Below are 26,631 nucleotides of genomic sequence, written 5' to 3' on the forward strand. Positions count from 1 at the left end.
GGGCCCGCTGCCCCCCGGGCTGGCCGTGCTCATGCAGGGGGGGCTGCTCGGGCCGGGCCACCCCCCCGCTGGGCTGTGTCACCCCCCGAGGGGACCCCCGGACCCCCGAGAGATGGGGGGGGCGTGCGGGGGGGGCGCGGGGGGGCCAGAGACTCTGGGGGTCACACAGAGAATCCCTGGGGGTCACACAGGGTCCCTGGGGTCACACCGAGTCCCTGGGGGTGACACAGAGTCCCTAAGGGTCACACAGAGAATCCCTGGGGTCCCACAGAGGCCCTAAGGGTGACACAGAGTCCCTGGGGATGATGCAGAATCCCTGGGGTGACACCGAGTCCCTAAGAGTGACACCGAGTCCCTGGCTGGGTGGCCCCGGGTGCCGGGGGTGGCCCCGGGTGCCGGGGGTGGCAGGGACCCTACTCCAGGTAGATGTCCTCTGTGGGGCAGGCGTACTCCAGGTGCTCCTGGTAATATTCCTGAAACGCTCGGCTGGGGGGGCAGGGATGGGGAGGGGGGGTCAGCGAGGGGAGGGGGCACAGAGCGGCACCCCCAGACCCACTGAGACCCTGAAACAGGGGGCTGGGACCCCCAGAACTGGACCCCGGTACCCACAGCACCCCCAAACCTGCCACAGCTGGACCCACAGCCCCCCCAGACCCTCAAACCTGGCACAGCCAGACCCCGGCACCCACAGCCCCCCAAACCTGGCACAGCCAGACCCACAGCCCCCCCAAACATGGCACAGCTGGACCCACAGCCCCCCAGACCCACAAACCTGGCACAGCCAGACTCAAAGCCCACCCAGACCCCCAGAGCTGGCACAGCCAGAACCCGGCACCCACAGCAGCCCCAAACCTGGCACAGCCAGACCCACAGCCCCCCCAGACCCCCAAACCTGGCACAGCCAGACCCACAGCCCCCCCAGACCTCCAAACCTGGCACAGCCATACCCACAACCCCCCCAAACCTGGCACAGCCGGACCCACAGGCCCCCCAAACCTGGCACAGCCAGACCCACAGCCCCCCCAGACCCCCAAACCTGGCACAGCCAGAACCCGGCACCCACAGCCCCCCCAAACCTGGCACAGTTGGACCCACAGCCCCCCCAGACCCCCAAACCTGGCACAGCCAGAACCCGGCACCCACAGCCCCCCGAAACCTGGCACAGCCGGACCCACAGCCCCCCCAGACCCCCAAACCTGGCACAGCCAGAACCCGGCACCCACAGCCCCCCCAAACCTGGCACAGTTGGACCCACAGCCCCCCCAGACCCCCAAACCTGGCACAGCCAGAACCCGGCACCCACAGCCCCCCGAAACCTGGCACAGCCAGACCCCGGCACCCACAGCCCCACAGCACCCCCAGTGTCTTGGCACACAGAGCCCCCATTCCCAGCCCTCAGCACCCCAAAACTCCCGCACCCCCTGATCCCAGCCCCAGCACAGCCAGACCCCCCCTGCACCCCATAACGCTGCACCCAGACCCCAATTCCCTGGCACCCCAATCCCAGGCACCGCAATCCCTGGCACCCAAACCCCAATCCCTGGCACCCCAATCCCTGGCACCCCAATCCCTGGCACTGCAATCCCTGGCACCCGAATCCCAGTCCCTGGCACCCTAACCCCCCATGCCCCCCATGCCCCTCATGTCCCTCATGTCTCCAGTGCCCCCCAGTGTCCCTGTACCCCCCCATACCCCCTGTACCCCCCATGCCCCCAGCCCCATGTCCTGCCCCCCATGTCCCCTGTACCCCACGGTGTCCCTGTGTCCCCCATGTCCCCCATGTCCCCTGTGTCCCCCATGTCCCCCGTACCCCCTGTGTGCCCCCAGCCCCATGCCCTGCCCCCGTGCCCCTGTACCCTCCTCGCCCCCCTGCCCCCATGTCCCCCATGTCATCTACACTCCCTGTACCCCCCGTGTCCCCTGTACCCTCCGTGTCCCCTGTACCCCCCTGTGTCCCGGTGTCCCCGTGTCCCCTGTGCCACTCATGTCCCTCATGACCCCAGTGCCCCCCATGTACCCGTGCCCCCCATAACCCCATGCCCCCAGCCCCATCCCAGCCACCCCATGTTCCCTGTACCCCCCGTGTCCCCCATGTCCCCTGTACCCCCCATGTCCCCCGGTGTCCCCTGTACCCCCCGTGTCCCCCATGTCGCCCATGTCCCCTGTACCCCCCGTGTCCCCCATGTCCCCTGTACCCCCCATGTCCCCCGGTGTCCCCTGTACCCCCCATGTTGCCCATGTCCCCTGTACCCCCCCGTGTCCCCCATGTCCCCCATGTCCCCTGTACCCCCCATGTTGCCCATGTCCCCTGTACTCCCCGTGTCCCCCATGTCCCCTGTACCCCCCATGTCCCCTGTACCCCCCGTGTCCCCCATGTCCCCTGTACCCCCCGTACCCCCCATGTTCCCTGTACCCCCCATGTCCCCCATGTCCCCTGTACCCCCCATGTCCCCTGTACCCCCCGTGTCCCCCATGTCCCCTGTACCCCCCGTACCCCCCATGTCCCCTGTACCCCCCGTGTCCCCCATGTCCCCTGTACCCCCCATGTCCCCCGGTGTCCCCTGTTCCCCCCGGTGTCCCGGTGCCGTACCCGACACACTCGGCCACATGTCTCATGGACTCCTGTGACACGAACACGTGGCAGGCGAAGCGGCTCAGCACCGGGTGCTTGGTGATGAACCCGAAATAGCTGCGGGTGTGGGGGGCACGGGCTCAGGGGGGCGCCCCCAAACCTGCCCGGGGCAGGCTCTGCCAGGGGACACCCCCAGAGCCCCGGGACGGCCACCCCGGGGACACCGGGGCGGGCAGGGGGCTCTGGGGTGGCACCTGGGGGGGGGTCCCTTGGGGTGTCCCTAAATGCAACGAGGGTCCCTTGGGGTGTCCCTAAATGCAATGAGGGTCCCTTGGGGTCCCTGGGTAGGGTGGGGGTTCCTGGGAGTGCCCCTGGCAGGGTGGGGGTCCCTTGGGGTGCCCCTGAATGGGGTGAGGGTCTCCTAGGGTGCCCCTGGCAGTGTGGGGGTCCCTGGGGATGCCCCTATATAGGGTGAGGGTCCTTTGGGGTGCTCCTGGGTAGGGTGAGGGTCCCTTGGGGTACCCCTGGATGGGGTGGGGGTGTCCATTGGGGTACCCCTGGCAGTGTGGGGGTGTCCATTGGGGTGTCCTTAAGTGGGGTGAGGATCCATTGGGGTGCCCCTGGATGGGATGAGGGTCCTTTGGGGTGTCCCTGGGTAGAGTAAGGGGTCCCCTAGGGCATCCCTAGCAGAGTGGGGGTCCCTTGGGGTGACCCTGGATGGGGTGGGGGTTCCTTGGGGTGTCATTAGGTGGGGTGAGGATCCATTGGAGTGCTCCTGGCAGGGTGGGGGTCCCCTAGGGTGCCCCTGGGGGCAGGGGGGGCTCACCAGCTGTTCCGGGGGTGGCACCCACAGAAGGAGATGTTCTTCATCTGGAAGAAGTGGCTGCAGCGCTCGAACTGCGGCGGGACAGGGGCACAGGAGGGGCTGGGTCAGGCCTGGGGGCCCAGAGCCCCCCAAAATCCGTGCCCCCCCTCAGCATCGGCCCCCAAACCCACAGCCCTGCAGCCTGCACCTGCCAGGCACCCCCAAATCTGCTCCACTCGCCTCCAGAACGCTGAGCCCCCCCAAAACCCACCCCCCACATTCCTCCTGTCCTGATCACCCCCAAACGCAGGCCCCTGAGCCCCTCATTACCTCCTTGCCCCCCAAACTCAGACCCCCAAAGCCCTGACCTCGTGGTCACCTCCAAATCTGAGCCCCTCATCACCCCCCAAACCCACCCCCACATTCCTCACCTCCCCATCACCCCAAAACTCTCTGTTGTCCCCCGAAACCCACACCCCTGCACCCCTCTCCTCTGTGTCCCTCCAAACCCAGAGCCCTGTCCCCTCCTCTATCCCCAAGCCCAGACCCCTGTCCCCTCCATGTCCCCCCCAAATCCAGAACCCTGGTCCCCCAAACCCAGACCCTTGTCCCCTCCTCTATCCCCAAACCCAAACCCCTGTCCCCTCTGTGCCCCCAAACCCAGACCCCTGTCCCCTCCTCTATCCCCAAACCCAGACCCCTGTCCCCCCCTGTCCCCCCCAAACCCAGACCCCTGTGCCCTCTGTGCCCCCAAGCCCAGAGCCCTGTCCCCTCCTCTATCCCCAAACCCAGAGCCCTGTCCCCTCCATGTCCCCCCAAAACCCAGAGCCCTGTCCCCTCCATGTCCCCCCAAGCCCAGAGCCCTGTCCCCCCTGTCCCCCCGGTGTCCCCGCGGTGTCCCCCCTGTCCCCCGGTGCCTGACCTCGTGCTCGGGGCTGTACTCGGTGACGGTCAGGATGAGTTTGATGCCCTGCAGTGTCACCTCCAGGTCACAGCTGGCCGGGGGCCGCAGGTGCACCGTCAGCTTCCGCGTGGTGGCGATCTGGGACAGCGGGGACAGCGGGGAATGGCAGCAAAGGGAAAATTATAAAATATTTAAAAGAGATTGTGAAAGGGAGCCCTGTGGGGTCAAAGCTGGGGCCTGCTCCCTCTGCAAAGCACGGCTCAGCAACAGCTCCCAAGTTCCCACGCCAAATTGATCATTATTTATTAACTATTAACTATTTTTTATTATTATTATTATTATTATTATTATTATTATTATTATTATTATTATTATTATTATTATTATTATTATTATTATTATTTTCATATTATCAACTGACTTTTCATATCATTATTATTATCACCAACTGACTTTTCATTCTCAAGATTGTTTGGCAATCTTGAGAATGAAAAGTCAGTCAATAACAATTTATGTATTCCTGGGTAGAAAACAGGCTGCGCCTCTAATAAGAAGAGATCTGTTCCATGAGAATGAGCAGAAAAGGCGTGGAAATGGACTAAAAATAAAGAAGTTTGACAGATATGTGAAATAGTGATGAACTGAGTGTGTGTTGTTAATTACAATTAGATCTGACAATAATAATATCATCTTAATCATATCATATCACATCATATCATATCACATAATATTAATATCAATCATATCATATCACATTGTATATTATATAATTATTCTATATATTTATAGAATTATTCTATATTATATATGTTTGTGTTTAGATAATATTATTTATATTATTTAATAATATTGTTATTTATATGACATTAATTGTATTATTTATTACTATTTCAATTATTTATATTATAAATATAGAATCTATTTTATGTATTAATATATTATATATAACATTTAATAGATAATATTACAATTAATAATTATAGCATATAATAATTTGTATAATTGATATATAATTAACACTATAATATATTTATAATATTTATACTATAATATTAATATTTTATATAATAATTATTTTATTATTATATAGTTATAATTATTATATAATAATATAATAATACAATGATGTTGCTTTAACATAATTTAATAATTATGGTATGTTTATTTTATCTATAATCATAATATAATATAATATAATATAATATAATATAATATAATATAATATAATATAATATAATATAATATAATATAATATAATATAATATAATATAATATAATATAATATAATATAATATAATATTATGTTATGTTATAAATAATATTATAGTATACATAATCGATTTTATAATATTAATTACGAAATATACAATAATCAACGTATACTAATAAAAATACCTTCTGATAATGCCATCGAATATGAGCTGTGCCACGGAAAACACAAAAACCCAGGTTTTCTGCCCAAAGGAGCGAGTGCGGCCGTTTTTGGCCCGCTCACTCACCTTCTGCATGGCCGCGCAGAGGATGCCGTTGCCCTGGTGGTACGGGACCTCCACGGAGCCCAGGAACTGCACGTTGAACCGCTCCACCCAGCACGGGTTCCGCTTCAGGCCTGCGGCACGGCGGGGCAGCGTGAGGAGCCGCGGAATCGGGGATCACGGAACGGCGGGACGTGGGCATTGCGGGATCACGGGGGTACACGGGATCGGGGAATCGCGGAATCGGGGATCACGGAACGGCAGGACGTGGGCATTGCGGGATCACAGGGGTACATGGGATCGGGGAATCGCGGAATCGGGGATCACGGAACGGCGGGACGTGGGCATTGCGGGATCACGGGGGCACACGGGATCGGGGAATCGCGGAATCGGGGATCACGGAACGGCGGGACGTGGGCATTGCGGGATCACGGGGGCACACGGGATCGGGGAATCGTGGAGTCAGGGATCACGGAACAGCGGGACGTGGGCATTGCGGGATCACGGGGGCACACGGGATCAGGGAATCGCGGAATCACACAGAATCAGGGATCACGGAACGGGGGGACGTGGGCATTGCGGGATCACAGGGGTACATGGGATCGGGGAATCGCGGAATCGGGGATCACGGAACGGCGGGACGTGGGCATTGCGGGATCACAGGGGCACACGGGATCGGGGAATCGCGGAGTCAGGGATCAGGGAACAGCGGGACGTGGGCATTGCGGGATCACAGGGGCACACGGGATCGGGGAATCGCAGAGTCACACAGAATCAGGGATCAGGGAACAGCGGGACGTGGGCATTGCGGGATCACGGGGGCACACGGGATCGGGGAATCGCGGAGTCACACAGAATCAGGGATCACGGAACGGCGGGATGTGGGGATTGCGGGATCACGGGGGCACACGGGATCGGGGAATTGAGGAATCAGGGATCACGGAACGGCGGGACGTGGGCATTGCGGGATCACGGGGGCACACGGGATCGGGGAATCGCGGAATCACACAGAATCAGGGATCACGGAACGGCGGGATGTGGGGATTGCGGGATCACGGGGGTACACGGGATCGGGGAATCACAGAATCGGGGATCAGGGAACGGCGGGACGTGGGCATTGTGGGATCACGGGGGCACACGGGATCGGGGAATCACGGAATCGGGGATCACGGAACGGCGGGACGTGGGCATTGTGGGATCACGGGGGCACACGGGATCGGGGAATCATGGAATCAGGGAATTACGGAATGGTGGGATGTTGGGATTGCAGGATCACAGAGTCACCAGGATCAGGGAATCACAGAATCGGGGAATTACGGAATGGCGGGATGTCGGGATTATGGAATCACAGAGTCACACAGAATTGGGGAATCACGGAATCATGGAACTACAGAATGGCGGAATCTCGGGATTATGGAATCACGGAGTCACACAGAATTCGGGAATCACACAGAAACAGGGAATCACAAAGAATCAGGGAATCACACAATCACACAGAATCATGGATTCACACAATCGCAGAATCAGGGAATCATGGAATCTCAGGATCACAGGATCATGGAATCATGGAATCACACAGAATCACACAGTCAGAGAATCACAGGATCACACACAATCAGGGAATCATGGAATCACACAATCAAACAATCATAAAGAATCACACAATCAATCACACAGGATCACACAGGATCACAGAGGATCTCACATCACAGAATCTCACTGAACCACACACAATCGGGGAATCAAGAGAATCACACAGTCAATCACACAATCACACAATGTCACACAATCACACAGTCACAGAATTCCCAGAATCCCTGGCTTGGGAGAGACCTTCAAGGCCATGGAGTCCAGCCCAGCCCCTGGCACCCAGTGCCACATCCAGGCTGTCAAACACACCCAGGGCTGGGGACTGCACCACCTCCCCGGGCAGCCATTGCAGAACTTTATCCCCCTTGCTGGAAAAGCTTTTTCCTGCTCTCCAGCCTGGATTTCCCTTGGCACAGCTCGAGGCTGTGTGCTCTGGCTGTGTCAGTGCTGCTGGAGAAAGAGCCCAAGGTGAGCACAGGCACCTTTCAGGAGCTGCAGAGAGCGATGGGGGCAGCCCTGAGTCTCCTTTGCTGCAGGCTGAGCACCCCCAGCTCCCTCAGGGGCTCCTCTCAGGCTTTGTGTTCCCAGCCCCTCTCCAGCCTCGCTGCCCCTCTGGCCCCGCTCAGTGTCCCCAGGCCCTTCCCAGGCTGAGGGGCCAGAGCTGGGCACAGCCCTGGAGCTGAGCCCTCCCCGTGCCCAGGGCAGGGCACAGTGACCTCCCTGCTGTGCTGCCCCTCACTGCTGACACTGCCAGGGCACAGTGACCTCCCTGCTGTGCTGCCCCTCACTGCTGACACTGCCAGGGCACAGTGACCTCCCTGCTGTGCTGCCCCTCACTGCTGACACTGCCAGGGCACAGTGACCTCCCTGCTGTGCTGCCCCTCACTCCTGGCACTGCCAGGGCACAGTGACCTCCCTGCTGTGCTGCCCCTCACTGCTGACACTGCCAGGGCACAGTGACCTCCCTGCTGTGCTGCCCCTCACTGCTGACACTGCCAGGGCACAGTGACCTCCCTGCTGTGCTGCCCCTCACTCCTGACACTGCCAGGGCACAGTGACCTCCCTGCTGTGCTGCCCCTCACTCCTGGCACTGCCAGGGCACAGTGACCTCCCTGCTGTGCTGCCCCTCACTGCTGACACTGCCAGGGCACAGTGACCTCCCTGCTGTGCTGCCCCTCACTCCTGGCACTGCCAGGGCACAGTGACCTCCCTGCTGTGCTGCCCCTCACTCCTGACACTGCCAGGGCACAGTGACCTCCCTGCTGTGCTGCCCCTCACTCCTGGCACTGCCAGGGCACAGTGACCTCCCTGCTGTGCTGCCCCTCACTGCTGACACTGCCAGGGCACAGTGACCTCCCTGCTGTGCTGCCCCTCACTCCTGGCACTGCCAGGGCACAGTGACCTCCCTGCTGTGCTGCCCCTCACTCCTGGCACTGCCAGGGCACAGTGACCTCCCTGCTGTGCTGCCCCTCACTGCTGGCACTGCCAGGGCACAGTGACCTCCCTGCTGTGCTGCCCCTCACTCCTGGCACTGCCAGGTGCCATTGGCTCCTTGGCCACCAGGGCACACCAGGGCTCCTGTCCTGCTGCCCACCAGGTCCCTCTGTGCCTGGCACTGCCCCAGCCACACCGACCCCAGCCCAGAGCCAGGCTGGGGCTGTCACTGTCACTGGGCACTGAACTTGAGCCAGCCATGGGCCCTGCTGGCCAAGAGGGCCACGGAAGCCATTGGCAGGCACTGTTCTGTACTAACTTCTGCAAATTATTGTAATTTAGTAATGCTTGTAATCTCTGTTTAAATCATATAGATTATTTAGTCTATGTTAACTTTATAGATTATTTATTCTATATTAATTTTACATTATTTATTTTTATATTATATATAAATTACATATTACTTAAATATTTGTATATTTTACATAGTATTTACATATTATTTATTCTTTATACATTATTTATATTTATATTTATTAAATTTATATATTATATTATATTATATTATATAACATATAGATATATATATCTTTTTATATATTGTAATATATTATTTATCCTATATTAACTTTTAAAAATTATTTTAATTTAGGACAGTTGATAATCTCTTTTTAAATAATATATATTTATTCTATGTTAACTTTATAGATTTATTCTATATTAATTTATACATTATTTTATATTATATATAAATTATTCATACATTTATGTATTTTATATAGTGTTTACATATTATTTATTATTCATATATTATTGATATTTTATATATAATAAATGTATGTATTATTATTTATTATTAAATGTTGATATATATTTTAATATATTATTTATCCTATATTAACTTTTGAAAATTATTTTAATTTAGTACAGTTGATAATCTCTTTTTAAATAATATATATTACTTATTCTATATTAACTTTATAAATTATTAATTCTATATTAACATATATAATATTTATTTACATATTATATATATCAATTACTATTGACATTATATAATATCTAACTTATATATTATTTCTATATTAACATATTTTATATTATTTATATATTATTTATTCTTTATATATTTTTATATATTTTATGTCGATTACATTTATATATTATATATTTTATTTCTTTTCTAAGATACTATTTATTATATATTAACTTTTGCAAATTATTTTAATATAATTAAAATTTTCAATCTCTTTTTAAATATAATAAATTATTAAATCAATTTTTAACTACTTTGGATATAATTTGATATAATTTGTCATTTTTTATATAATTTCTCAGCCTTTTGTGGTCAAAACCCTAATCCCTGTGTAGATCGTATATTTTGGTGTGATAATTATATATTATTGCTTCAAATAATAAATTATATATAAGTGTATATTATAGATATATTAGTTTAAAGTGTAATTATTTTAAATTTTGCTTTCACAAAATATTAATATAGAAGCTACGTGCTGTGTGCTGTAACCTTAACTTTCACAACAGTAATTGTAGTTATGAAATACTAACTAATGCTTTTATTTTTGGAACTAACTGAGAGTAGTGTGCGAGTAACCCGGATAAGTTTGCGAAAATAACTAAAACTCTCTGTGTGATCAAATAACATTAAAAAAACCACACAGATAATACGGGAAAAAAAGATGTAAAGAAGATTTCTGCCACTGACCCTTCAACTATCAATAACTCCCCGTTTGTTGTGGAGAAATTACATACACATTGGGAAAAAACAGCATAAACATTGTCCAAAAATGCCATTCACCACTCCCAAAAATCAAATATTCACCATTGCACGACAGGTCAGGGGTGGAACCAAACTAAAAAGTGCCCAGAGGATGTAAAAGAACTCAAAAACGTTTAAATATGTATAAGCCTCATAAATAGGTATGCAATCAATGCAATATAAATAATATATAATTTATAAATAATATATAATTTATATATTATATATAAATAATGTATAAGTTAATATAGAATAAATAAAGTCAATATAGAAAATCAATATAGAAAAAATCCATATAGAAAGAAAATCAATATAGAAAAATCAATATAGAAATAATAGAAATAAATATAGAAATAAATATAGAGATAAATGTAGAGATACATATAGAAATTAATATAGAAAACTAAGTGTGGAAAAATAAATCTAGAAATAAATATAGAAATAAAATTGGAAATAACTCTAGAAAAATAAATGTAGAAAAATAAATCTGAAAAATAAAGTCTAGAAAAATAAAATCTAGAAAAATAAAATCTAGAAATATATCTAGAAAGAAAATTTATATAGAAAAATAAATCTAGAAATAATAGAAATAAATATAAAATAAATAACAGCAATTCAATATAGAAAGAAAATCAATGTAGACAAATAAATATGGAAATAAAAGAAATAAATCTAGAAATAAATATGGAAATAAATATAGAGATAAATCTAGAGATAAATCTAGAAATAAATATAGAAATAAATCTAGAAAAATAAATCTAGAAAGAAAATTTATATAGAAAAATAAATCTAGAAATAATAGAAATAAATCTAGAAATAAATAACAATAAATCAATATAGAAAGAAAACCAATATAGAAAAATAAATATGGAAATAAATATAGAAAAATAAATCTAGACATAAATCTAGAAATAAATCTAGAAAAATAAATATAGAAAAATAATTTAGAAAAATAAATACAGAAAAAATAAAAATTATTATAATAAAGCAGTGTGACCAGGCTACGGCCGCACCCCCAACGCTTTTATCACTCATGAAAAATTAAAGACGTTAAAGAGCAGAGCTGGTTTCCCCCAGAGAGGGCCCCCCACGCCCCCAGCCCGCTCCCCGTTCCGGGGGTCCCTGTGCTCGTACCGACGGCGTCGCGGGCCTGCCCCACCACCTCGTGGGCGTAGAAGGCGGGGAAGATGCCGCGCTCGCCCGTGCGCATGTTGTAGCCCCGGTACCAGTAATCGTCCTCCTCCAGCTCCACCAGGATGGGGTCGTCCACGTCCAGCTCCAGCTCGTCCTCGTGCCGCGGGATGAACCTGGGGGGACACGCGGGGGGACGTGGGCAGCCCCAAAGTCACGGCTCTGACCTCGTGGGCAGCCCAGAGTCACTGCCATGATGTCCTGGTCATCCCAAAGCCACTGCCCTGAGCTCCTGGTCAGCCCCAGAGTCACAGCTTGGCACCCTCAGGTCACCAGCACCCCAATGCCACTGCCCTGATCAGCCCCAAAGCCACGGCTCAGCACCACTCAGATCACCATCACCCCCCAAAGTCACTGCCCTGAGCTCCTGGTCAGCCCCAGAGTCACAGCTTGGCACCCTCAGGTCACCAGCACCCCAATGCCACTGCCCTGATCAGCCCCAAAGCCATGGCTCAGCACCACTCAGATCACCATCACCCCCCAAAGTCACTGCCCCGAGCTCCTGGTCAGCCCAAAGTCACTGTCCTGACCTCATGGTCAGCCCCAAAGCCACAGCTCTGAACTCCTGGTCAGCCCAAAGCCACTGCCATAATGTTCTGGTCAGCCCAAAGCCACTGCCCTGCCCTCCTGGTCAGTCCCAAACTCACTGCCCTGACCTTGTGGTCAGCTCCAAACTCACAGCCCTGCCCTCCTGGTCAGTCCCAAACTCACAGCCCTGCCCTCCTGGTCAGTCCCAAATTCACTGCCCTGACCTCCTAGTCAGCCCCAAAGCCACAGCTCGGCACTCCTCAGGTCATCAGCACCCCAAAGCCACTGCCCTGATCTACTGTTCAGCCTCAAATCCACACCCCTGCCCTCCTGGTCAGCCCCAAATTCACTGCCCTGCCCTCCTGGTCAGCCTCAAATTCACACCCCTGCCCTCCTGGTCAGCCCCAAACTCACTGCCCTGCCTTTCTGGTCAGTCCCAAATTCACTGCCCTGCCCTCCTGGGCACCCCCAAACCCAGACGACCACCCCTTCCCCTCCTGGGCACCCCCAAACCCCCAGCTCTGTCCCCCTCATCACCTCCTCACCCCCCATGCTCAGATGCCACCCCGATGTTGTGGTCACCCCCAAACCCTGTGGCAGCTGTGGGGTGCCTGCCCTGGGGGAGACGACACCCCCAAACCCAGGGACAGCCACTCTGGCAGCAGGCAGGGGGCCCTGGGGTGGCACTGCAGGGTCGTGGGTGTCCCCAGCAGGGGCTGGGGGTCCCTTGGGTGTCACCTGGGGTGGCCTCACCTGAAGACGGCGCGGTGGGTCTGCTCCCGCTCCTCCCCGTTCACCATGCAGGAGAACAGCCCGAAGGACTCTGTGCCTGTAGGGACAGCAATGCCAGGGACACGGGGACAGCTGCCACCCCCACGGGGACACCCCCACCCATGTCCCTGAGGGGCACTCGAGGGGTCAGAACCCTCCTGGGGGTCCCACCTGGGCCCTGCCCAGCAGAGCAGGGCTGGGGACCCCTGTGGTCACTGTGAGCCTGCCCTGTCTCCCGTGACATGTCACGACATGCCGTGACATCCCAGATGTATCGTGACATATCGTGACATGACATGGCACACGGGAATGGTGCCAGGGACAGGACAGGGAGGGCAGCTGGTGTGAGAAGAGCCAGGACAGCATGGCACAACATGTCATGACATCCCAGAACGCATCATGACATGCCGTGACATGTTGTGACATGCCACAACAGGGTACACGGGAATGGCTGGAGCAGGACACAGAGGACAGCCGGAGTGCCAGGGTCACCCAGACCAGCCCAGGACACCGTGACACGCCGTGACACATCACGACATGACACCGCCACTTACTGGAGGAGCGCGAGGTGCTGTTGACGAAGACGTTGAGGAACTTCTTGGAGAACTGCAGGTCTGCCTCGGGGGACGAGTCCTCGGAGGAGCTGCGCACGTCGGGGGCCACCAGCCCGTCCCCAAAGGCCACCTCATCGTCGCAGGCCCTCAGGATGTCGCTGTCATCGCTGAGCACGGACGTGCAGCGCCGCAGGCTGACCAGCTCCAGCTGCGTGTGCTCGTCCACCACCAGCGTGTACTTGACCGAGTCGTAGGCCAGCGACTCGTCCAGCGCCGGCGGCTCCGGCGGCACCGGCGCCTCCCCGGCCGGGCTGCCCCGGCGCGAGGCCACCAAGGCCGGCTCGGCCTCCTCCAAGGCCATGGCAAAGCCGCGGTTGGTTTTGGCCGTGGACACGTCCAGCGCGGCGGGGTCGGCGTCGGGCGCTAACCGGACGTCGTCGATCATGGAGTCGGCCTCCAGCACGCCCGAGTCCAGGTCCCCGTCGAGGGCCCAGCGCCGGGGGCTGGCGGGGCGGTGATCCCCGCCGGTGACGGCAGGCTCGGCACTAGGGGACGCCCGTGGGAGCGAGGCTGGGCAGCAGCCCAGGGTGGCCAGGACCTCGGAGGCGTCCAGGCGGCCGAGGGCGACGGGGCGGCCGGGGCACACGGGCGCGATGGTGTCATTGGTGGGGTTGCTGAGGAACAGGAAGGGCCCCGGCTCCTCGGCCGGCGGCTCCGGCGGCGGCTCCGCGGCCGCATGCTCGGCCTCGGCCAGGGAGCTGCGCAGCGTCTCCATGTCCACCAGCTCGATGGCGCCGCGCTGGCACCGCGCCCCCGGGGCCGTGTCCGCCAGCGCCGCCGGCGAGTCCCGCGGGCCCGGCTCCTCGTCCAGCGCCTCGCTCAGGATCTCGGGCTCCAGGTCGGAGGCGGGCGAGATGGTGTCGCACAGCGAGTGGCTGTTCTGGAAGCACTCATCCGGGCACTTGATGGGGTACGAGCCCTCCGAGATCATCTTGTTCACCAGGTTGCTGAGCAGCCATGGCGAGTCCGAGTCCTCGCTCAGGTCGGGCTCCGACTCCGAGTCGGAGTCGTACTCGCTGTTGTCCTCTTCGTCTGCCTCGGGCATCAGCTTGGGCCCCACGGGCAGGTAGAAGGAGCGGCGGATGCTCTCCAGGCTGTGGTCGGGGTCGATCTTCAGGTCCAGGGGGCTGGCGCTGGACACGTCGGTCTGGCCCTCAGGCGCGGGGCCGTCGGCCGGGTCCAGGCTGTCGTAGTAGGCGTCCATCTTCAGCTCGGCCAGGCTCTCCCTCCTGAGCACGCCATGCTCCGGTGGGCCCATCTCTGCCGGCTCCTCCTCATCCTCCTTGCCCTTGTCGAGCAGCAGCGAGTCCTTGATGCCCAGCAGGCCGGGCGCCTCCAGCTCGGGCTCCAGCTCGCCCTCGGAGCCGGGCGAGCTGGCCTCCTCGATGGAGTTGGTCAGGTGGGACGAGCGGCCGCTGCTGCTGTCGCTGCTGAGGTCCAGCTCGGTCTCCGAGATGGACGAGATCATGTTGCTGACCAGGCGCCCGCCGGCAAAAGCCGCCTCGAGCTCCCCGTCCACGTCCGAGTCAGAGCCGGGCGAGCTGAGCTCTTCCCCGCGCCGCCCGCCGGGCAGGAAGGGCTTGGCCGTGCGGCTCGTGAGGTCGGCCTCGATGCCCGGGTCCGAGGAGGGCGAGGTGGTCTCCGAGGAGCCCGAGGGGTGGCCGCGCACGCTGGCGGCCCGGCCGGACTGGGGGCCCTCCCCGTCGGAGCTGAGCGGCTCCGCGGGAGCCCCGTCCCGCTCCGGCCGGGGGGGCCGCGGCTGCGGCTGCGGGCGGGGGGACCCCGGGCTGCCGCCGCCCTGGGGCTGCGTGGGGGCCTGGGGGGCGGCCTGGGGCGGGGGGGCGGCCTCGGGGGCGCCGGGGGGAGCCGCGGGCCCTGTTGGAGAGAGACAGGGGTGAGGCGGGGGCGGCTGGCGGGGGCGCGGCGGGGAGAGCGGAGCTCGGAGCGCAGCGGAGATGAGGTTCATGTTAAAATCGGGCGCGGCTCTCGGGGGCGATGGGTTACCATGTGCCAGGGACTCGGGGCTGTTGCCTTGCGAGTCCAGGGGGGAGGGCGGCAGCGAGGGGGGAGCCCCCCCGGGGCCCGGCGGGCTCTCCAGGCAGGGTCCATCCAGGATGCAGGCGTGGGGGGACGAGTGTCCTGCGGGGAGGGCGACACGGAGCCGGCGTCACCCCGCGGGGCGGCCACGAGAGCCGGCAGCACACCCGCGTTGGCACAGCCCCACGGTCACATGCCTGCTGTCACACCTGCATTGTCACACCTGCATTGGCACAGCCCCATTGTCCCAGCCCCGCTGTCACACCCGCATTGTCACACCCACGTTGGCACAGCCCCACTGTCACAGCCCCATTGTCACACCTGCATTGACACACCCGTGTTGGCACAGCCCCACTGTCACAGCCCCATTGTCACACCTGCATTGACACACCCGTGTTGGCACAGCCCCACTGTCACAGCCCCATTGTCACACCTGCATTGACACACCCGCGTTGGCACAGCCCCATTGTCACAGCCCCATTGTCACACCTGCATTGACACACCCGCGTTGGCACAGCCCCATTGTCACAGCCCCATTGTCACACCTGCATTGTCACACTCACGTTGGCACAGCCCCATTGTCACAGCCCCACTGTCACACCTGCATTGTCACACCCGCGTTGGCACAGCCCCACTGTCACAGCCCCATTGTCACACCTCCATTGTCACACTCACGTTGGCACAGCCCCATTGTCACAGCCCCACTGTCACACCTGCATTGTCACACCCGCGTTGGCACAGCCCCATTGTCACAGCCCCATTGTCACACCTCCATTGTCACACTCACGTTGGCACAGCCCCATTGTCACAGCCCCATTGTCACACCCGCATTGTCACACCCGCGTTGGCACAGCCCCACTGTCACATGCCTGCTGTCACACCCGCATTGTCACACCCGGGTTGGCACAGCCCCATGGTCCCAGCCCCACTGTCACACCCGCGTTGGCACAGCCCCACTGTCACATGCCCGCTGTCACAACCCCACTGTAACACCTGTATTGTCACACCTGCACTGTCACACCTGCGTTGTCACAGCCCCACTATCACAGCCCCATTGTCACAGCCCCACTGTCATATGCCCGCTGTCACACCTGCATTGTCACAGCCCCACTGTCACAGCCCCGTTGTCACAGCCCAAATGTCACACCCGCATTGTTACAGCCCCTCTGCCACACCGCCATTGTCACAGCCCATTGTCACACCTGCGCTGGCACAGCCCCACTGTCAAAGCCCAAATGTCACACCTGCTTTGTCACAGTCCCACTGTCACCTCGCCACTGTCACAGCCTCACTGTCACACCTGCATTGTCACAGCCCCGCTGTCACCCTGCCACTGACATAGCCCCTTTGGAACCCCACCATTGTCACAGCCCCACTGGCACATGCCCGCTGTCACAGCCCCACTGTCACCATGCCACTGTCACAGCCCCGCTGTCACCGTGCCACTGTCACAGCCCCACTGTCACCGTGCCACTGTCACAGCCCCACTGTCACCCCGCCACTGTCACAGCCCCACTGGCACATGCCCGCTGTCATAGCCCCGCTGTCACCGTGTCATTGTCACAGCCCCACTGGCACATGCCCGCTGTCACCATGCCACTGTCACAGCCCCACTGTCACCGTGCCAGTGTCACAGCCCCACTGTCACGCCGCCACCGCGCTCACCGGTGTGTGAGGAAGAGGAGGAGGAGGAGGAGTGCAGCAGCGCGTCCTGCCAGCTGGGGCGCGGCGCGGGCGGGGCGAAGCCGCCGTTGTTGTTCAGGGAATCCTGCGGGGACAGCGGGGCCGGGGCGATCAGTGGGGACCCCCCGACCCCGGGAGCGCTCGGGGACTCCAGGGGACACCGGGATGGGGAGTGGGAATGGGAGATGGGGATATGGGGGATGTGGGAATGGGGATGGGGATATGGGGGATGTGGGAATGGGGGATGGGGATAAGGGGGATGTGGGAATGGGGGATGGGGATATGGGAATGTGGGAATGGGGATGGGGATATGGGGGATATGGGAGATGGGATATGGGAGATGGGGATATGGGGGATTGGGATATGGGGGATATGGGATATGGGGGATGTGGGAATGGGGGATGTGGGAATGGATCCTAGCGGGGACAGGGATGGGAATGGGTGCAGGAGGGGACAGGGATGGGGGGACATTCCCGAGGATGGGCTCTGGGGGACAGGGATGGGAATGGGTGCAGGAGGGGACAGGGATGGGGGGACATTCCCGAGGATGGGCTCTGGGGGACAGGGATGGGAATGGGGGATGCGGGGACAGGGATGGGGGTACAGGAGGGGGTGCTGGGGTGGGGATGGTTCCGGGGGTGTCACAGGGAGGGCTCGGAGGTGCCTGGCACCCCCCACGCCACGTGCGCGGGTTTATCCGGATTAGGGCCGCTGCATCCCCGCATCCCCTGCCCGGCCAGAGCGCGCCAGGGGCTGGGCATGGCACAGCACGGCACGGCACGGCACGGCACGGGTGGCATGGTGCCCACCCCGGGGACCAGCCCAGCAGCGGCGCTGACCGCAGCACAGCTGTGTGGGACCCCAGGAGCAGCAGGGCCCCAGCCCGCAGGGGTGTGCAGAGCAGCCGGGGTGTTCGGGAATGTCGCGCCGGCAGCTGCAGCGGGATTAGTCCCGCCGGGAAGCGCGGGCAGCGCTAATCCCGGCAGATCCCGGCAGATCCCGGCACATCCCGGCGGGAGCAGGGATTAGGGAGAACGGCCGGGGCTGCGGGGAACCAACCGGGGTGGCCCTGACAGGGACTGGGGTGGGCACCGAGGGGACAGGGAGATGGGAATGGGGGGGTGACAGGGATGGGGGAATGGGAATGGGGAGATGGGAATGGGGGAGATGGGAATAGGGAGAGATGGGAAAAGGGGATATGGGAATGGGGGGATGTGAGAATGGGGAGATGGGAATGGGGAGAGATGGGAAAAGGGGAGATGGGAATGGGGATGTGGGAATGGGAGATGTGGGAATGGGGAGATGGGGATGGGTCCTAGCAGGGACAGGGATGGGAATGGGTGCTAGGGGGAATGAGAATGAGTGCAGGAGGGGACAGGGATGGGGGACAGGGATGGGAGGGGACGGGAGTGGGTGATGAAGGGCATGAGGACAAGCGCTGGAGGGGACAGGGATGGGGGACACGTTGTGGGAGGACAGGTGAAGGGTGGTGGAAGGGTTAAAGATGGGGTACAGGGGATGGGGGGACAGGGATGTGTTCGGGGAACACAGGGATGGCTGCAGGGGTACAGGGACACAGGGCCCAAGGACCAGGATGTCACCTCCTCCCGGGACCCCTCGACGGGGCAGATCCAGGGGCCCCACCCGCCCCTCCAAGGGATGACGGAGCCACGTGGGGACCCCTGGGCTCTGTCCCCTCTCGGTGACCGCCACCCCCCGGAGCCCCCCCAGCCCGGCAACGCGGGGCCCCCCCGGGAAAAGGGCGGGGGGCCCGAAATTCCCGAGGGCCCGCGGTTCCCTGGCAACGCCGGCGGCTGCAGCCGCTCCGCACGGCGCTTCCCACACACTGCGGCGGCGCCTGCGCCGCGACACGGGGACATCCCTGCGGCGACACGGCTGGGGGGACACCCCCGGGCAGCCCCGAGCCCGGCAAAAGGGGGGACACGGCGTGGGGGTGGGCACCGGGGACGGAGAACCTCGGGAGGGAGGGGACAGTGACCTCAGGGGGAGGGGACAGTGACCACAGAAGGGAAGGGACACACACCCTGGGGAGAGATGGGGACAGAGACCCCAGGGGGAATGGGGACACAGACCCCGGGGAGAGATGGGGACAGTGAAAACGGAAGGGAGGGGACAGTGACCGCAGGGAGAGGGGACAGTGACCCCAGGGAGAATTGGGACAGTGACCACGGAAGGGAAGGGACAGTGACCAGGGAGGGAGGGACAGTGACCTCAGGGGGGAAGGGGACACAGATTCCGGGGGGAAGGGGACAGTGACCCCACGGGAAGGGGACACCTGCGGCCAGCCCGGCCTCACCTGGGTGCCCGGGGCCGTCAGGTTGAGGGTGGTGGGGCGGTGCTTCTGCGTCTCCTCCAGGGCGGGCGAGGGGATGGGCGAGGCCGAGGGGGACGGCGGCGCCTCCAGCTCGTTGCCTTCCTCCTCCTCCTCTTCCTCGTCGTCGTCATCGTCGTTGTCGTCGATCATCTCGAACTCCTGGAAGTCGTCCTGGAAGGTGCACACGGGGTGCGGCTGCTCCCCGCGCTCCAGCACCAGGCAGTCCTGCGGGTGGCACCGTGTCAGGGACAAGGGGACAGCCGCGGGCCACCCTCCCTGCCACCGAGGGGTGGCAGCGTCCCCAGTCCCTGCTGGGGGGTCCTAAAGGGGACAAGGGACCCCCGGCTCACCCCCTTTGCCTCAGCACCCACAGAGCCACCAAAGCCACCGCTGTGGGTGAGTGGCGGCAGCCCGGTGTCCCCACAGCCCCCGCGGTGTCCCCAAGGGCCACCAGGCTCCTGCACCTTCTCGTAGTGGTCCGAGTCGTAGTTGAGGCCGATGCCGCAGTCGTCCGTGATCTCTGACAGGTCCTCGTCATCAAACTCCTCCAGGCTGATGTCCTGGGGGGGCCTGGGGACACAGGGGACACAGGTCAGCAACAGAGCAGCCAGGCCCTCGTGGCAGCATGAGAGCAGAGTGGCACCACGGGGACAGAGGGGACACAGCTCAGTGACAGAGCAGCCAGGCCCTCTTCCGTCAGAGCAGAGTGGCACCACGGGGACAGAGGGGACACAGCTCAGTGACAGCCCGGCCAGGCCCTCGTGGCAGCATGAGAGCAGAGTGGCACCACGGGGACATCCGTCCATGCACGGGTGACACTCTCAGTATGGGAGCACCAGGGACATGGCACCAGGACACTGTCACCCCGTGGTGCCACATGGACATGACACCACAGCCCTGCCACCCCTGTGTGTCACACGAACATGGCACCACAGCCCTGTCACCTCTGGTGCCACACGGACATGGCACCATAACCCTGTCACCCCTGGGCGCTGGCACAGGACAGACAGAGGGACATGTGTCCATAGCACAGGGACATGGCACCAAACCCTGTCACCTCTGGGTGCCATCACCAAGAGAACCACAAGGACATGTCACTACAACCCTGGTGCCACTGGCGCCACATGGACATCACCATAACCCTGTCACCCCTGGTGCCAGCACGGGACAACCACAGGGACACATCACCATAACACAAGGACATGGCACCACAGCCCTGTCACCCCTGGCTGCCAGGTGGACATGGCACCACAGCCCTGTCACCTCTGGGTGCTGGCATAGGACAACCACAGGGACATGTCACCATAACACAGGGACATGACACCAAACCCTGTTATCCCTGGTGCCACATGGACATGTCACCATAACCCCGTCATCCTTTAGTGCCGGCATGGGACAACCGCAGGAACATGTCACCATAACACAGGGACATGGTACCACAGCCCTGTCCCCCCCGGGTGCCAGATGGACATGGCACCACACCCCTGTCACCTCCGGGTGCCACATGGACGTGGCACCAAACCCTGTCCCCCCTGGGTGCTGGCACAGACGAGCCACGGGCACACGTCACCCAGGGCTGTCACCACGCGGTGGCACCGGCTGGGCGGAGGTGCCGAGGCCACCGCATGTCCCAAATTCCTGTCCCTGCAGAATCCCAGAGCCGAGGTGGGAGGGGACGGTCACCAGGTCTGGGGTGGCCTGTGCTGCTGGGGGGGTCACAGCGGCACAGCTGGGGGTGACAAAGGCTGTGACACCCCGAGGGGCCCTGAGCGCATTCCCAGGGAACGGGGGTGCCATGGAAACCAGCGGCTCCTGCAGGAACAACGGAACCGAGAGAAATCCCCAAATCCTGAAATCCCAAAATCCCAGCAGGGTTTGGGGCTGGAAAACAGAAACTGGGGGTTTGGGGGGGCTCGGTGAGGGGGGAGATACAGCCTGGGTGCCACCGGGACCCTCTGGTCACCCTCCATGGGGCTGGGGACACACGGGACCATCCCCAGGGGTGTGTGGCAGCATCCAGGTGCCAGCAGCACCCTCTGCCAACTCCCATGGGGTTGGGGACACACAGGACTCTCAGCTGGTCCCCAGGGGGATGTGGCAGCACCCAGGTGGCAGCAGAACCCTTTTTCCATGGGGTTGGGGACACCCAGGACCCCCCAGCTTGTCCCCAGCGGGGTGTGGCAGCACCAGGGCACCAGTGGGACCCTGTGCCCACTCTCTGTGGGGCTGGGGACACCCAGGGTCCCCCAGCAGCACCTGGACATCAGTGGGAACCTCTGGTCACCCTCCGTGGGGCTGGGGACACCCAGGGCCCCCCATTCCAGTCCCAAGGGTATGTGGCAGTGCCTGGCTGCCACTGGGACCCTGTGCCCACCCTCCATGGGGTTGGGGACACCCAGTGGCCCCCATTCTGGTCCCAAGGGTGCCCGGGTGCCACTGGGACCCTCTGGCCACCCTCCGTGGGGTTGGGGACACCCAGGGTCCCCCAGCAGCACCTGGGTGCCACTGGGACCCTGTGTCCCGTCCCGGTGGGCTCGGGCGGGTGCGGGGGCTCAGCCCGCAGGGTGGCAGCAGGGTCAGACCCCAAAGGGGACCCAGGGCTGTCCCCTGTCCCCCCCGCGGTGCAGCCGCTGCCGATTCCCCGGCAGGAAGATTCCCCTAATCCCATAATTCCCAGAAGTAGGGCACGGCCGCGCCGAATCCGCGCAGATTTGGGGCAAAAGCGGCAGAAACGGAGCCGGGGCCGGGGCTGCGGCGGGAGCGGGGCTGAGCGGGGCCCCAAAGGACACAGGGGACAGGGGAGCCCTGGGCTGGGGGGTGAAGGGCCCCGGGGTGTTGGGGAGCGCAGCCTTTTGGGGTGCAGAGCCCTGGGGTGCTGGGATGGGAAGTCCTTTGGGGTGCAGAGCCCTGGCGTGTAGGGGAACTGAAATGTTGGGGTTCAGAAACCTTTGGGGTGCCGAGCTATGGGATGTGGAAGTGCAGAACCCTTTGGGGTTCAGAACCCTTTGGGATTTCAGGGTGCCAAACTCTGGGGTGTTGGGGTGCAGAGCCCCGGGCTGTTGGGGAGCAGAAAGTTTTTGGTGTGAAGAACCTTTTTGGGATATTGGGGCACAAATCCTGTTGGATTGTAGGGACCAGAGCCTGGGCCATTGGGGAACAGAGTCCTGGGGTTTTGGGGTGCAGATCCTGTTGGGTTAAAGGTCAGAGCCTGGCGTATTGGGGAACAGAGCCCCGGGGTTTTGGGGTGCAGAACCCCAGGATGTCAAGGAGCAGAACCCTGAGGTGTTGGGGTGCAGAGCTCTTTGGGGTGCAGAGCCCAGGATGTTGGGGTGCAGGGCCCTTTGGGGCACAGAGACCTGATTTGTTGGGGAGCAGAGTCTTGGGGTGTCAGGGAGCAGAGACTTTTGGGGTGCAGGGCCCAGGGGTGTCAGGGACCAGAGTCCTGGGATATTGGGGTGCAGAACCCAGGATGTCGGGGTAGAGATCCCAGGATGCTGGAGAGCAGAGCCCTACGGGGAGCAGAGCCCTATGGGGTGCAGAACCCTACGGGGTATAAAACCATCTCCCCAACCCCACAGAATATCAGGGGCTGCCCCCCTGCAGGACCCTCTGCTGTCCCCGGGCTCTTAGGGGGTCCTGTGGGCACAGAGGGGGACAGGGACAGCGGGGCTGAGTCCTACTGGGGTGGGGACCTCGGGGTCCCCTCCTGCACCCCACCCTCAGTGGGGGAGAAACTCCTGATCCTGGCTGGGGGACACGGGAATGGGATGGGATGGGATGGGATGGGATCCATGGGATGGGATGGGATGGGGACACTGCAGTGGGGTGGGGACACTGTGGTGGGGTGGAAATGACATGGAGGGATGGGGACACTGCTTTGGGTTGGGATGGTCACATGGGATGGGAATGACACAGTGGGATGGGGACACTGTGGTGGGATGAGGTGGTGGCAGTGGGATGGGGACACTATGGTGGGGTGGGAATGGCACAGTGGGATTGGAGTGGTCACAGTGGGATGGGAATGACACAGTGGGATTGGGACACTGTGGTGGGGTGGGAATGGCACAGTGAGTGGGGTGGTCACAGTGGGATGGGGACACTGTGGTGGGATGGGGCGGATACAATGGGATAGGGGCACTGTGATGGGATGGAGCCAGCAGTGAGAGCCCATCCAGCCCCACAATCTCCCGAGTGGGAGGGACCCCTCGGGACCAGGCTGGGGCCAAAGGCAGCGCCCTGGCCATGGGTGCAGGGACACAGCACCAGGGATGAGCAGCGGGAACGAGGACAGTGCCCGGCTCCACCTTGGGGACACTCCTGGGACCGGCTGGCACTGAGGGACAGGAGCAGAGCCAAGGGTGGGGACAAGGCCAGGGGGCCTCACCCAGCCCCACACACACACAGAGGATCGGGAAGGGCAGGACCCCCCCTCCCCACAGCATCCCAGTGACCCCAATGCCAGGATGGGCCGGAGGGGACAGCATCACCTGGCGGGGGGCAGGGGGCCAGGAGGGCTGGGCAGGGGACAGCGGCAGTGCCAGCGCTGCCAGGGCCGGGAGGGCTGGGCAGGGGACAGCGGCAGTGCCAGCACTGCCAGGGCCAGGAGTGCTGGGCAGGGGACAGCGGCAGTGCCAGCGCTGCCAGGGCCGGGAGGGCTGGGCAGGGGACAGCGGCGGTGCCAGCGCTGCCAGGGCCGGGCTCCCTCCCCGGGGAGCGCTGCTGGCGGTGCAGGCCCCGGGCGGGTGGAATTTCCTCATCGCTGCCAGCCCCGCTCCCTGCGCACCACCCGGGGGGCTCCGAGAGCCGGGACGGGACCCCAGAGCGGCCGGGAGGGGACCCCCACAGCAGCCCGGGACCCCTCCTGCTCTGTGCCCGCCCACTCCCGGAGCCGGCTCTGACCCTGTGGTCATCCCAAATTGGGGACCGAGGGCTCCTGACTGGCACCTGGGGCTGCCACGGCCCAAGTGGGAGGTGGGAGCCCTCCCAAGGCCCGGCTGCGTGCGCGCCTGGAATTCCCTCATCGAGGGAGCATTCCCACATCCAGGGAGCATTCCCACCTCGGGCATTCATTCCCACCTCGGGCATTCATTCCCACATCCAGGGAGCATTCCCAGCCCATTCCGGCCTCTCCAATCCGGCCAGGGGGTCTCACCCCACCGGGCACCCCAAGCCGGGCTGGGCACCCCCTCCCTGCCCGCGGCTCCTTAGGGAAGGCACAGCTGGGTTCGGGTTCGGGTTCTCCGTCACCATTCCCGGCTGGATCTCGGCATGCTCGGGGAGCCCCAGGGAGCGGCCCCGGGTTTGGGATGGCTCCGGGCACAGCTCCTGCTCCCCACACTGGGCCCGGCTGCCCCAGGGCCCGGCCCGGGGCCGAGCAGCCCCAGCGAGGCCGTGGCGTCCCCTCCCTGCGCCACCGCGGGCAGGGACACCCCAGGGTCCTGCTCTGCGCTGCGGCCCGGGAAGGGGACAGCCCGGCGACAGGGACATCCTGGGGACAGGGACATCCTGGGATGCTCAGAGAAGGGGACATCCTGGGGTTGGAGATGCTCAGAGAAGGGGACATCCTGGGGATGGGGACATCCTGGGGATGGGGATGCTAAGGGAAGGGGACATCCTGGGGCCAGGGACAGCCCAGAGAAGGGGAGCCCTGCCCAGCACAGGCCACCGCCACCCAAGGGCACGTCCCGCAGCCCCGCTGTCCCCTGCTCCTCTCTCCGCAGCTCCCGCATCCCCGGGGCCCTCCAGGTGCCCCTCACGGCCGCCTCCTGCCTTTCCCATTCCGCTGCCGGGCGCCTCGGCCCCGCAGTGCGCCAGCCCGGCCCGCACCCCGCACCCCGACCCCGCACCCCGACCCAGCTCCCCGCGCCCAGCCAAGGTCAGGAGCGGGGCGGGCCCCGCCGCGTCCCCTCCCCGCGGGACCCCCGGCGGCCCTGCGGGAAGGTGACCGATCCCGAGGCCCCGGTGCGGCGTCCCGGCTGCGGGAACCCCCCCGGAATCCCCTCGGCATCCCCCCGGCCGCGCCGAGCCTCGGGGGGCGCTGAGCCCCCGCTCCCCCCGCTCCCGGGACCGGCCCCCCCATCCCCGTCCCCATCCCGGGGCCGCTGCGGCGCCTCGGGAGAGACAAAGAGGCGGCGGCGGCTCCTCCCGCAGCGGCCCCGGGATGCGGCGGCCCCGGAGGCCGGGGGGGGCTCCGGGCTCCGGGCCCCGGCCTGGGGAAGGGGACGGAGGGGACCCCGCGCCCCCCGCCCGCGGCGCTCCGGGGGCTGAATGGCGGCGCCGTTAGTGCCGGGAAGGGCCGCGTTGGGGCGGGGGCCGGGAGGAGCCCCCCCGGTCCCGCATCCCAAGGTGAACGCACGGGCGGGGGGAGCGGCGGGCGGGGGGGCCGGGGTGCGGGCCCGGTGCAAGGGCGGCACGGCGGCAGGGGAAGGGCAGCGCGACCCCGCATCCCCCCCGCGCATCCCCCGCGCATCCCCCGCTCACCGGCAGCCGGGCGGGGAGAGCGAGTGGAAGGTGGAGAGCGAGAACATCTCGGCGCGATCCGCCATTTTCTCCGGCCGGGGCTGCGCCGGACTGCGGAGCTGCGGGAGCGGGGGGGGAGCGGCGGGAGGAGCTGCGGGAGCGGCGGGGGAGCGGCGGGGGGCGGGAGGAGCCGCGGGAAAGAACGGGGGGGGGACGGGGGGCGGGAGGAGCTGCGGGAAAACGGGGGGAGAGGGGCGGGAGGAGCTGCGGGAGCCGCGGGGGGAGAGGGAGGAGCCGGGAGGGGCGGGGGCGGCGGGAGGGAGGGAGGGACAGGGAGGGGGTTATGGGATGGGGTGGAGTGGGATGGGATGGGGTGGGATGGGGTGGGATGGGATGAGGGGCGGTCCAGGGGTCTAGAGAAGGAGGGGTCTGGGGGTGTGGGATGGGATTGGGGGA

At 59.9% G+C, this 26,631-nt stretch overlaps 1 protein-coding gene across 1 annotated transcript; it reads right to left on the reverse strand.

Annotated features, from left to right (window-relative positions):
* Positions 1–26,329, reverse strand: MAPK8IP2 (mitogen-activated protein kinase 8 interacting protein 2). Its single transcript, XM_066550732.1, has 12 exons — positions 26,197–26,329; positions 20,181–20,286; positions 19,699–19,941; positions 17,364–17,466; positions 13,602–15,800; positions 13,030–13,105; positions 11,692–11,864; positions 5,781–5,890; positions 4,300–4,419; positions 3,399–3,469; positions 2,591–2,689; positions 1–486 (listed from the first exon to the last, which is right to left on the reverse strand). Exons 1-12 carry the CDS (start codon positions 26,259–26,261, stop codon positions 414–416), a joined length of 3,438 nt encoding a protein of 1,145 aa, XP_066406829.1. The 5' UTR covers positions 26,262–26,329; the 3' UTR covers positions 1–413.
* Positions 26,330–26,631: the final 302 nt, after the last annotated feature.

This window comes from Molothrus aeneus, chromosome 5, assembly GCF_037042795.1.
Source record: "Molothrus aeneus isolate 106 chromosome 5, BPBGC_Maene_1.0, whole genome shotgun sequence".
Taxonomy (NCBI): Eukaryota; Metazoa; Chordata; class Aves; order Passeriformes; family Icteridae; genus Molothrus; species Molothrus aeneus.

Excerpts from the sequence above, each read along its gene's own strand:
- MAPK8IP2 (XM_066550732.1), bottom strand. The coding sequence starts at position 26,261 with ATGGCGGATCGCGCCGAGATGTTCTCGCTCTCCACCTTCCACTCGCTC. Across the intron at positions 11,865-13,029 it reads ACCCACCGCGCCGTCTTCAG|GTTCATCCCGCGGCACGAGG; the intron begins GTGAGGCCACCC and ends GTGTCCCCCCAG. Across the intron at positions 3,470-4,299 it reads AGTACAGCCCCGAGCACGAG|TTCGAGCGCTGCAGCCACTT; the intron begins GTCAGGCACCGG and ends GTCCCGCCGCAG.